The sequence below is a fragment of the Cetorhinus maximus genome, chromosome 1 (genome assembly GCF_964194155.1).
Source record: "Cetorhinus maximus chromosome 1, sCetMax3.hap1.1, whole genome shotgun sequence".
Classification (NCBI taxonomy): Eukaryota; Metazoa; Chordata; class Chondrichthyes; order Lamniformes; family Cetorhinidae; genus Cetorhinus; species Cetorhinus maximus.
This window is the reverse complement of record NC_135879.1, coordinates 3,367,653-3,380,092: the sequence shown is the minus strand read 5'-3', so window position 1 is coordinate 3,380,092 and position 12,440 is coordinate 3,367,653. Positions and strand designations below refer to the sequence as shown.

Here is a 12,440-nt window from a genome sequence, read left to right as displayed (position 1 = left end):
AAACACACGAAGGATTTGCTGACAGGGCGAGATCAACAAGAGCAACAAACGCTCGGGAACACCATCAACTGCAAGTTCCCATCCCGACTGGGAAATATATCGGCCGTTCCTTAACTGTCGCTGGCTCAAAATCCTGGAACTCCCTCCCTAACAGCACCGTGGGTGTACCTACACCACATGGACTGCAGCGGCTCAAGAAGGAAGCTCACCCCCACCTTCTCAAGGGCAATTAGGGAGGGGCAATAAATGCTGGCCCATACCATGCCCCAAGAATTATTGATAAAAATGATTCACGGGCTCAAAAACTCAGGGTATAATTTAAGTGGGGGGGGTCTCCTGTCAAGCGCCATCACTTTGACAATACAAATTCAGGTAGCTGTGTCCAAAGTTCAGGTTGCTTCAGAGATCAGGAGATTCCCTCTATAATTTAATCGGAAGGATCTATTTTCTTGCAGTAATGAAATGGACAGATCCAGTATTAAACAGTGATAGTAATTGTCAGGCACCAGTCACCAGCAGCACTCTCTCCATCGAGAGAGATCATGCTTTCAAAGTGCTGTCAGAGCACAAAATCCAGGCCGACACCCCCCGGGCAGTACCAAGGGAATGCCGCACTGTTGCGGGTGCCATCTTTCAGATGAGACGTTAAACCGAGGCACCATCTGCCCTCTCGGGTGGATGTCAAAGATCCCGTGGACACTATTGCGAAGCGAGGGGGGTGGGGGGGAAGAGGGCAGTGTCCTGGCCAATATTTATTAAAAGATCCTCTGGTTCATGGGATCTTGCTGTGTGCAAATTGGGTCGTCTGTTCCCTGACAACGGAGACTACATTTCAATAAAGCGCTATCGCCGGCTGTGCTGCAAAAGCGCGTCCCGGGGTTGTGAAAGGTGATATATAAATGCAAGACCTTCATTTTTAAAAGGGAACAATCCCAAATCCAATACCTCCTCACCTCAGTCCTGTTTTGGGGAGGGGAGCAGGATAAAAGGACCTTTCCCCTTTGCACAGAAAGATCAGCTGAAAGCAACACAGCCAACACACCAGAGACATTGGGACCCTGAAACTCTTTTGGGGGGTGGGGGGGGGATTTGAAGTGCAGTTCCACAAACCCACTGTAACTTTGGTAAAATTAAACCACCTCTTCACCCCCCCACCCCAAATACACCTCCATGTGGTTAAATTGCAATCACTGGTTTCCCACACAACCGGCTCAGTTTGCAAAGCACAGAGGCATCTGCAATCTGGCAGGAAAACCGGTGCAACCCCAACTCCAGGAGTTTGTTCAACTCTCTGGGTCCCCATTAAAATGTAAACACGCACCATCTGCAGCAGCAGCCGCCCCCGCCCCCTCCCCTCTATATCAATCAGTGCCCCCCTCCCTCCCCTATATATCAATCAGTGCCCCTCTCCCTCTCTCTCCCTTTAATTGCACACTTACCTCTCCGGGGCCTGGTGCTGCTCCCGCTGCAGGGGGAAGCCGGAGGAGACGGGGATCCCGGCGCCAGCTCCAACTCCAGCTGACCGGCCTCCCCGTCGGGCGAGCAGCCGCCGCCGGCTTTATTCCGGACGAAGTAGATGACCGGGTCTTGCTCGGAGGTCGGCACCGGGGATACGGGGCTGCAGCGCATGTCTCCGTTTGCTGCTGCTGCTGCCGCCGCCGCCGCCTCCTCCTCCTGCCCCGGGTCATCCAGCAGTGCCGGGCCCGCCACCGATTGCAAAACTTGCGGCAACCCCGCTGCTGCTGCTGCTGCAAACTCCTCCGCCATGATCGGGGCGGCTGCAGCGGCAGCGGCGGCGGCTCCAGCCCCTGGAGCGCGTGACAGTCCCGGGGCTGGAGCCCGGGGGGATTTGGAACGTTGTCCCGGGGATTTGGAACGTCGACCCGGGGATTTGGAACGTTGACCCGGGAGCTCGAACCACTCGCTCTGCACCGCTGCAACAAACCAGCAACAGCAGCTCTTTAATCGCACCCCATCTTCCTTAAGTCTTCATAATTTTATTATTTTTTTTTAAAAGAGCCGTTTCTTTTCCTCCTTCTTGCCTACTTGATGACTTGTTGTTGCACTAGTGTATTGTCCAATGGCGTCAGTGTTATTAACATAGCTCCCACCTCCTTCCTCTTTTTTAAAAAAAATACCTCCTTCCTGGGCTGTGTGTCTTATACATATTTTTTTTAAAGTTGGTGCACCTTTAAAAGATGCTGCAACATGTAGGGCGTGCTTTAATTATCACACCATATTTTTTTCTTAAGTATTGAGACATTGCAATTATATTCGTTGTGAAATTATAGCTGAAAACAAATAATTCTCAACACCTTCCATGTTTTCATCAGTTTTTCAAAGAAGTGCTGGAGAGGCGGCAGTGCAAAAGCATTGAGGTTTCCAGAGCTAAACGAACTATCAACACGGTTTAAGCGTGCAACCTGAATTTGGTTAATGAGGAACGTAAACATGGCTGCATGTTGTTTCAATTGGATTACCAATCTGTACAGCACTCTTGGCTGATCATAAATTGTGCTGCTACCGTTTGCCCCCTAACTTTGACATTTCAGTCTATCATTTTCTGCACCCTCCTGGGGGAGGTGAGTGAATGTGATGGATGGGTTAATGTGCTGCATTCATTTATCAGCAGATACACCGTGCTCCAATTCTCTCACCCTTCAAGTTGCATAAGTGATAGGAGGTAGTGTTTTTATTTACTACATTCCCAATGCTTTCACTGTTTCATTGCATGAAACACGGGCCATTACATAAACAGATAAAGGTTATAACAGGCTAAAAGATAGAGTAACGGTGTGAAATAGGTGAACATATTAATTTATTTAACTTTGGGCTTTTGCCGGCTAAACGAGCTTCTGTTGGAAGGCTGCATAAGCAGAGAGGCTGCAGTTGTTCTCCTGAGGGCAGAGAGATTTAATAGAGGTGTTCAAAATCAAGAAGGGTTTTGATAAAGTAAATAAGGAGAAACTGTTTCTGGCCACAGCTAGAGTATGGTGTGCAGTTCTGGAATCCGCATTATAGGAAGGATGTGATTGCACTAGAGAGGGTGCAGAGGAGATTTACCAGGGTGTTGCCTGGGCTGGAGAGTTTTAGTTATGAGGAGAGATTGGATAGACTGGGGTTATTTTCCCTGGAGCAGAGGAGATTGAGGGGGGGCATGATTGAGGTGTATAAAATTATGTGGGGCATAGATAGGGTAGACAGGAAGGAACTTTTCTCCTTGGTGGAGGGATCAATAACCAGGGGGCATAGATTTAAGGTAAGGGGCAGGAGGTTTAGAGGGGGATGTGAGGAAGAATTTTTTCACCCAGAGGGTGGTGGGAATCTGGAACTCACTGCCTGAAAAGGTGGTAGAGGCAGAAACCCTCATAACATTTAAGAAGTATTTGGATGTGCACTTGCGATGCCATGGCAAACAAGGCTATGGGCCTAGTGCTGGAACATGGGATTAGAATAGTTAGGTACTTGTTTGACCGGTGCAGACTCGATGGGCCGAAGGGCCTTTTTCTGTGCTGTCAACCTCTATGACAGTCAATGACCAGTGGACACAGATTTAAAGTAATCACCAAAAAAAAAAATCAGGGGGGTGTGGGTGGAAATGAGGAGAGGCTTATTTAAACAGTGAGTTGTGATCTGGAATGCACAGCCTGAAAGAGCGATGGAAGAAAATTCAAGATGAGAATTGAATAAATACTTGAAAAGGAAGGATTTGCAGGGCTGTGGGGGAAGGACAGGGAGAGTGTGACTAATTGGATAGCTCTTTCAAACAGACAGCACAGGCATGATGGGCTGAATGGCCTCCTTTTGTGCTGTATGATTTGATAATGATGCCAGTTTTGTTTCCAGTGAAAGAAAAAGTGATTGATCTATAGTAGTTTAGCTCTGCCTTCTACACATAAACTCCCAAGTCCATTACCTATCAGTGCCCAGCCTGAGTACTGTTTCCCAACTCCCATTTTCTGCTATTGACTCTGGTTCCACCCACCAGGCAGCCATTCTGACCTCCCTGTCTGGTCCCAACACCTATCACCAACCTGATGCATCTTGTCTTGCATTCTCGCCGTATGTTCTGGACTTTGAAGAAGCTATTGGTTAAAACTGAGGACCAAAGTCAATGAACATAAGTGCGAGGTAGACATTTTTAATCAGTAAGGGAATCGAGGGTTATGAGGAAAGGGCTAGAAAGTGAAGTTGAGGATTATCAGGTCAGCCGTGATCTCATTGAATGGCGGAGCAGACTCGATGGGCCGAATGGCCTACTTCTGCTCCTACGCCTTAAGGTCTTATGGCACATGGCATCTTTGAGCGAGCAGCAAAGTGCTGAGGGAAGATAGTCAAAGGATGGCTCAAGGTGTTCACTGTGGCTTCGGGGATACTCTTGGTGGTCTCAGTCCCATTTAAAGGGGGCACTTACTAGGCTCAAAGACCTTCACACCAAAGCAAACTCTGCAGGCTCGATACACCTCTAAATTAATATTAAAATAAAAACACCAACCCCATATTGTCACAGCTTGCACTTTTTGGAAAACACTTCTCTCAGGCCCAGCGAGGCTGCTGTCTGTTTTCAGGTGCCAAGAATAATAACCTGTCAGAAATTCAAGCTCCACCCAAGATTTGAATGTTCCCAATTGTTGCATTACCAGAATAACAACATCCGGCATTTCCATAGCACCTTTTAACAATGTAAAAATTTCCTCGGGTATTCCACAGGAGCTATTATTAAACAAAATTTGACATCATATCCCATAAGGTCACATTAGGACAGGTGACTAAAAGCTTGGTCAAAGAGGGAGATTTCGGGAGTGTCTTAAAGGAGGAGAGAAAGGTAGTGAGGTGGAGAGAAATTAAAAGAAAGAAATAATTTGCATTTCTACAGCACTTTTCATAAGCTCGGACATCCCAAAACGCTTTACAGCCAATGAAGTACTTTCTGAAGTGTAGCCCCTGTTGCAATGCAGGAAACGTGGCAGCCAATTAGTGCACAGCAAGCTCCCACAGACAGCAATGTCATAAAGCAGATAATTCGTTTTTTTTTTATTTACAGGATGTTGGCTTCACTGGCTGGGTCAGCATTTATTGCCCATCCCTAATTGCCCTTGAGAAGGTGGTGGTGAGCTGCCTTTGTGAACCGCTGCAGTCCATGTGGTGTAGGTACACCCACAGTGCTGTTAGGGAGGGAGTTCCAGGATTTTGACCCAGTGACAGTGAAGGAACAGCGATATATTTCCAAGTCAGGATGGTGAGTGGCTTGGAGGGGAACTTGCAGGTGGTGGTGTTCCCATCTATCTGCTGCCCTTGTCCTTCTAGGTGGTAGTGGCCGTGGGTTTGGAAGGTGCTGCTTAAGGAGCCTCGGTGAATTCCTGCAGTGCATCTTGTAGATGGTACACACTGCTGCTACTGTGCGCCAGTGGTGGAGGGAGTGAATGTTTGTGGATGTGGTGCCAATCAAGGGGGCTGCTTTGTCCTGGATGTTGTCAAACCTCTTGAGTGTTAGTGGAGCTGCACTCATCCAGGCAAGTGGCGAGTATTGAGGGATAAATATTGGCCAGGACACTGGGGATAATGTCCCTGTTCTTCTTTACATAGTGGCCATGGGACCTTTTATATTCACCTGAGAAGGCAGATGGGGCCAGAGTTGAGGGCCCAGATAGCTAATGGCATGGCTGCCAATGGTGGGAAGATGAAAATGGGGGATCCTCAAGAGTCCAGAGGAGCACAGCGATCGTGGAGAGTTGTTCAGCTGGAAGAAGTTACAGAGAGAGGAGAGAGAGCAATGGAGGGGTTTTGAGAACAAGGATGAGAATTTGAGAACAACAAATGATGCACAGAAAGAACCCAAGAGCAGAGAGATAAAAAGGGCAATTGGGAAAGTAGGGCCTGAGAGGAGCCAAGGGTGAGGAAGAAATATGTGAAATAGAAGGGCTGGGCTTGGGAGCATGAGAATGCATGTAGGGAATTTGAGTTCCTTAAGCGTGACAGAGATTCGTAAAGACACCCTACCCCAAAGGGGGTCCTTCTGCAGGTGTATTAATTAAGTCAGAAATAGTGAGACTGAGTGCACCGAGTACCTTTTACATTCGAATTGAATAGCGCAACTTCTAATTAACCATCTGGAGAAACTTCACTGGGTCAACAATCTCAACAAACACTGAAGCAACACCACCAACCCGACTCCAAAATTCAACTAAAACTCTGGTAGAAAAAGGGAAAATGTTGCAAGAAATCAGTAGGTCAGGCAAAATCTGAGAGAGAGAAATGGGGGAGGGGGCAGGGAGTGGAGAACAGAAGGGAAGGTTTGTTACCATTGTTGTGGGTCTTGGATGGGGTTGTTCATGGTTTACATTCACAGATACTGCTGGAGGCAAGGCTGTTGGTAAATTCAACCTTTATGAACATAATATTAACTGTGCAATACAGATTTAGCATGAGGCTCTACATACAACTATCTCTCTCCATGCTCTGTTGTCATGTGATCTTATATTACCAATGAAGTAGGCTATATATTTACCTACTTAACTTTAACCCTTTATACTGCAGAAGGCAGGAGAGATTAAATGACAAGAGGGATGTTAGTGCAAGTTAAAGGGAGACGGTAATGGGACAAGTAAAGAAACTAATGACCGGTCAAGAGTAGGCGTAAATGGGAAAAGCAGACTCATTAAACTGCTGCCTGAAAAAAGAGGGGCAGAAGGTCTGGTCTGAAATTGTTGAACTCGATGTTGAATCCGGAAAGCTGTAAAGTGTCCGATTGGAAGAAGAAGTGCTGTTCCTCGAGCTTCCTCAAAACAATGTAGGAAGCTGGGGACAGAAAGGCCAGAATGAGAGTGGGGCAGAGAATTAAAATGACAAAGCAGGTCGCTAACCAGAGGTCACAGGTTTAAAACAATTGGCAAAAGAACTATAGAGAGAAAATGAGGAGAAATTTCTTCAAAGAGAGGGCTGTTGTGATTTGGACCACATTCAGCCCATCCTGTCAGTGCTGGGTCTTTGAAAGGACTATCTAATTAGTCCCACTCTCCTCTTTCTCCAGAGAGCCTTGTAGTTTTGCCTCTTCAAATATTTACCCAATTCCCTTCCGAGTGTCCCTATTGGATCTGTTTCCACCACCCTTTCAGGCAGCCCCTTCCAGATCACAACAACTCACTGTGGATTTTTGTCATAGTTGAGGTATTTTTTTTTTATTTTTGATAAACCATTTTATCAAATCAATCTGATTCCTAGATTACACTATCACCTCGGGTCTGATAAGGTGATTATTCTTCCATGATCTCAAGTCCAGGAGAACACAAAAGGGCTCGTGACATTTACACACCTGATGTGAGCAGATCTCATTAATAAAGGTGCTCTGTTTGATAATGGGGTAATGCACCTTTGCCAGACATTGTGTGTGTATATCAGGTTACACTTTACTTCACAAAAAGCAAGGGTTTACTAACGGGAGTTAGTGCTGAACATTAAATTAAAGATAGACTTACATTTCTATAGCACCTTTCACAACCTCATGATGTCCCAAAGCAGCCAGTAAAGGATATTTTGAAGTGTAGTCACTTGCAGAGTAGGAAACACAGCAGTCAATTTGCACACAGCAACAGCATTGAGTTTCAAGAGCTAACTGAACTAACAGTTCGTTTAGCAATAGGATAATGACTAGATAATTCGATTTTTTAACATTTTGATCCAGGATTAATATTGGCCAGTACAGCAGGAATAATTCCCCTACTCTTCAAATTAGTGCCGTTGGATTTTTTTTACAGGCACCGGAGAGAGCAGACAGGGCTTTGATTTAACATTCTGTTTGTAAGACAGCCCCTCTGACAGCGCGGCACTCCCTCAGCACTGCACTGGGAGTGCTAAATATCACACTAATATCTGCTTCAGCGGTGAACATCATCACGAGCTGTCTTCTTTAACCTCGTACTTTCACGGAGATAAGGGACAGGGTCTCAAATGGCCTTCTACGTAGTTGGTTAACAATTCCATGTTCTCTCTTTTATTCTCAATACTTACAACCAAAGTCTGCCATTTGAATAAATCAGGATTTCATTTTAAGTTTTCTTAAAACTGGGTTTAAAAAGTCCCTAATCTGAACAAAAAAAAAACACCGGTTTGTCAACCAGTCCAGCAACACCCAGATTTTTAAAAATTCCCATCCTTGTTTTCAATCCCTCTATGATCTCCCTATCTCTGCAACCTCCTTTGACCCTACAACACTTCGAGATCTCTGCACTCCTCCAATTCTGGGCTTTTGAGCATCCCTGATTTTAATCGCCCCACCATTGTCAGCCGCCCATACACAGTTGCCTGGACCCTAAGCTCTGGAATTCCCTCCCTAAATCTCTTTGGCCCGCTACCCCTCCTCATCCTTTAAGATGCTCTTCAAAACCCGCCTCCTTGACTAAGCTTTTGGCCATTTGATCTAATAGCATCTAATTTTCCTTGGTTTCAAATTTTTATTTGATAACCTCCACCGTGATGTACCTTGGAACCATTTACTGTGTTAAGGATGCTATATAAATACAAGTTTCTGTCAAGAGCCAAGAAAGAATTAAGTTTTACAACCACAACAGGAAATTCCTAGAAGTGAACATCCTTCAATTATCTCGTCCCCTGTGTGATTTATGGTCAAAGTGGGAAGGGATCTTTGTGAATACAGGAATTATTACAGGAATTGGTGAGCCAGGAAACGAAAGTGTTTTTTTGCAGCCGGGCTTGTTTGTCTAAAGTAGTTAAGAGGTTGTTGATTCTAAGTGCTTGGTGTGTGCTGATCTGAGTTAATGACATCTGAGAACAGGGATTTGTTATAAACACAGAAATAGCAGAAATGGTCATCAAAGGACCTGGCTGTGTGAATCAGGCATCGTGAAAGATGCTGGCCCAATCAAATCGAAGAAGGCAAAGGTCAAGAGGGAAGAGCCGAGAAGCAGAAGGAAGGTCATGAAGAGAGGAGAGAGGTTACAGAGCAACAAAATATTTGACAAACTCCTGCGGCCAGAGACAAGATGAAAAAGAAAGACTTGCCTTTATATAGCTACCGCTACCAGACATCTCAAAACACTCTACAGCCAATGAAATACTTCTGAAGTGTAGGCACTGTTGTAGGAAACGTGGCAGCCAAATTGAGCACAGCAAGATCCCACAGTAAAATTAAACAGACAGATAAAATAAGATCCAGAGAACGGAAGCGAGGTTAGTTATACTGAGAGAATAGACATAGGACAGGTGGGAAGAAAGGCGACAATGACAGACTGCAGTTTATCATGACAGCAATTCAGAAACAAGTCCAAGCATTCTAGCGCGGGGCAGAGGGATTGGGGAAGGAAGGGTGGAGAGAGGTGGCGGACAACCAGCCTTTTTCTTTTCCCACCTATTTCCATTATTTTTAAATGTATTCCACCCATCGTTTATTTCACCCCACCCCCACTAGAGCTACCTTGCTTGTCCTGCTCTCCACTCTTAATTATCACATTCTTTTAGATAATATCACCACCTTCAACACCTCTTTGTTCCTTTGTCTGTGACATCTTTTGGTTATCTCCTCCTATCACTGCTTGCTTGTCCCTACAACCACCCCCCATCCCCTAAACCAGCTTATATTTCACCCCCTTCCCTATTTTAACTTAGTTCTGTTGAAGGGTCATGAGGACTTGAAACGTCAACTTTGCTCTTCTCTGCCGATGCTGCCAGACCTGCTGAGTTTTTCCAGGTATTTCTATTTTTGTTTTGGACAACCAGCCTTGTTTGTGGCATCTTTGCTGCTGATTTTGCCGACATAACTACAGTAACTGCACCTCAATAGAAAATAAATAGCTGTGAAGCACTTTGAGATAATCTGGGGTGTGAAAGGTGGTACCAGCGGAGGATGATATTAATGGAAGTCCGCATCTTTTTTAACTAATGATGTAAAAAAATCAAGAGCCAATTATGTTGTAAGTTGTAAGAATGCTTTTTTTAAATATCGAAAGTATCTGTGAACTCTCCCAATGATAGAATTATAGCTGACTCTAAGATGCTGTAAATTCACCAAAAATATAAGCAACATTTGGAATTTATTGGGGCTGTTTTCTTTTTTGAATTACTGTTTGTTTGCTTTTGAAATATCAGCTTTTTAGAAGCTGTTACTTGTTGTGAGTTTTGCATGTGGTAATAGGGGAACATTCACAGAGCCTCACGATTTACTAAGCCAAAATGCTTTGATCAGGTCAATGAATGCAATGAAGAGCTCTTGTTCTTGACATTTTTCTTGGATTTGTCTAATAACAGAGACCATGTCAGAGGTATAATTTAAAGCAAAATATCACAGATGCTGGAGTTCTGAAATAGAAACAGAAAGTGCTGGAAAAACTCAGCAGGTCCGGCGGCATCTGTGGGGAGAGTAACAGAGTTAACGTTTCGAGCCCAGTGTGACTCTTCCTGGGAACCCTGAGTTCTTCCAGAATTTTCTGTTTTTATCCCATGTCAGAGGTTCCTCTGGAAGATCTAAAGACATGTTGTGTCTCTGGGAGGTGATTCCATAGAGTCTGTGTCAGGATTTTCCCTGGCGTGGGCTAGAGGGAAATACCTCGATAGTTTCCACAATGTGATTAGTCGCATTCCTGAAGTCGGGGCTGGGGGAGGGAAGGAGTTATTTTTCCTCCCAAATCCCTAGGATGAGGGCAGAGTCACGGTGTCAGCAAAAGCCCACCAGCTTTGAAGACATCGGGGCCGCAGGTTTTGTTGTTTTTTTGTCTGTTTAATGCTTGTTGCAGTTCCCCCTTCAATTCACCCATGGATTCTAGCACCGGGCACTGGGGTGAGAGTCTGGGGAGCTGCAGCTGCTACTGTAGATTCATGGTTGAGGAGTTGTTGGAAATGTTCTTTCCAATGCTGATGAATGGCATTGTCATCCTCAAGAACAGAGGCACCATCCTGTGACTGAAGGGAATTTTGTTCATTTGACCAGTGGATTGTGCTCCAGAGATTTGGAGGTCAAGAGTCTTCATCACAACCCTGCAACTACTCCGTGGTAATATGACTGCAGCTGTCTTCAGTGGGAGATCCGAAGCAGTTTCCTTCAAAATCCAGACCGCAGTTGAGCAAGGCTGTGTGTTAGCCCCCGTACTATTTATAATCTACCCGACAGTGGCTATTCACCTCATCAAAGATCAGCTGCCCTCTGGTGTCAGGATTAAATATCATCTAGATGGAAAACTCTTTAACCTCAGTCACCTCCGTGCCAAAACTAAACTGACCACCATAGACAATACACAATCTACAGTTTGCGGATGACTGCAGTGTTGTTGTCCACCCTGCACCAGATTTGCAAGCCACTCCCAATCTCTTCAAATCTGCATATAGGAGACTCAGTCTGTCCTTGACTGTGGCCAAAACAAAATTCATATTTCAGGCTTTATTAATAGGGGCATTGAATACAAGAGGAAGGAGGTCATGTTGAACTTGTATAAGACACTAGTCAGGCCTCATCTGGAGCACTGTGTCCAGTTCTGGGCACCATACTTGAGAAGGGATGTGAAGGCATTGGGGGGAGTGCAGAGGAGATTCACAAGAATAATTCAGCAATAAAGAACTGTAATTATGAGGACAGATTGGAGAGGTTGGGACTCTTTTCCTTGGAGGCAAGAAGGCTGAGAGGAGACTTGATAGAGGTATTCAAGATCCTGAGGGGTATGGACAGGGTAAATAGTGAGAAACTGTTCCCACTCAAGAGAACATCAAGAACTAGAGGGTACAGATTCAGAATAATTGGCAAAAGGAGTAAATGTGATGTGAGAAAAAAAAATTTCACCCAGAGGGTGGTTGGAGTCTGGAACAAACTTCCTGAGACGGTGGTGGAGGCAGGTTCGATTGAGGTGTTCGAAAGGGAATTGGATTGCTACCTGGAAAGAGAGAACGTGCAAGGTCACGGGGATAAGGCAGGGGAGTGGGACTAGGTAGAATGCTCTCTGAGAGCCAGTGCAGACTCAATGGGCTGAATGGCCTCATCTGCACTGTAAAGATTCTGTGATACTGGGATCATCCCAGAATGGGCCAGTCAAATATTCCACCTCCCATATATGTTCAAGGAGAGTCTGGGATATGTTGAGAGCTTCCTATACATTGGCAGCAGCCCCTCTCAAAGGCCACCATTGATGAGGAGATCTAACGCTGGATCAGCTGTGCCAGCTCAGCCTTCTACAAACTACGGCAGTGAGTGTTTGACAATAAAACCTCCGCAAGTCAATAAAAGTCCTCGTGTACAGAGCAGTTGCTGTCACCACGCTCCTATACGGCAGTGAGACCTGGACTGTGTATCAGCAACACATGAGAACACTAGAGAAATTCCACCAGCAATGTTTCCACAGCATCCTCCAGATTCAATGGGAGGACCAGGAAACAAACACTAGTGTCCTTCTTAAAGCCAGCTCCACAAGCATTCAGGCTAAATTCCTGAAAAATCTACTTCG

The 12,440-nt window shown here is 45.3% G+C and overlaps 1 protein-coding gene across 4 annotated transcripts in view; it reads right to left on the bottom strand.

Annotated features, from left to right (window-relative positions):
• rufy3 (RUN and FYVE domain containing 3) overlaps window positions 1-2,088 on the bottom strand; it is a 77,453-nt gene extending 75,365 nt beyond the window's left edge. For all 4 annotated transcript variants that reach the window (XR_013580146.1, XM_078567359.1, XM_078567451.1 and 1 more), the window contains exon 1: window positions 1,440-2,088. Coding sequence is in view for 3 of the 4 variants with exons in the window: in XM_078567359.1 (XP_078423485.1) it covers window positions 1,440-1,767 (328 nt within the window). In the remaining variant the exon portion in view is untranslated. The remainder of the gene's footprint in view (window positions 1-1,439) is intronic.
• Between the last annotated feature and the right edge of the window lie 10,352 nt (window positions 2,089-12,440).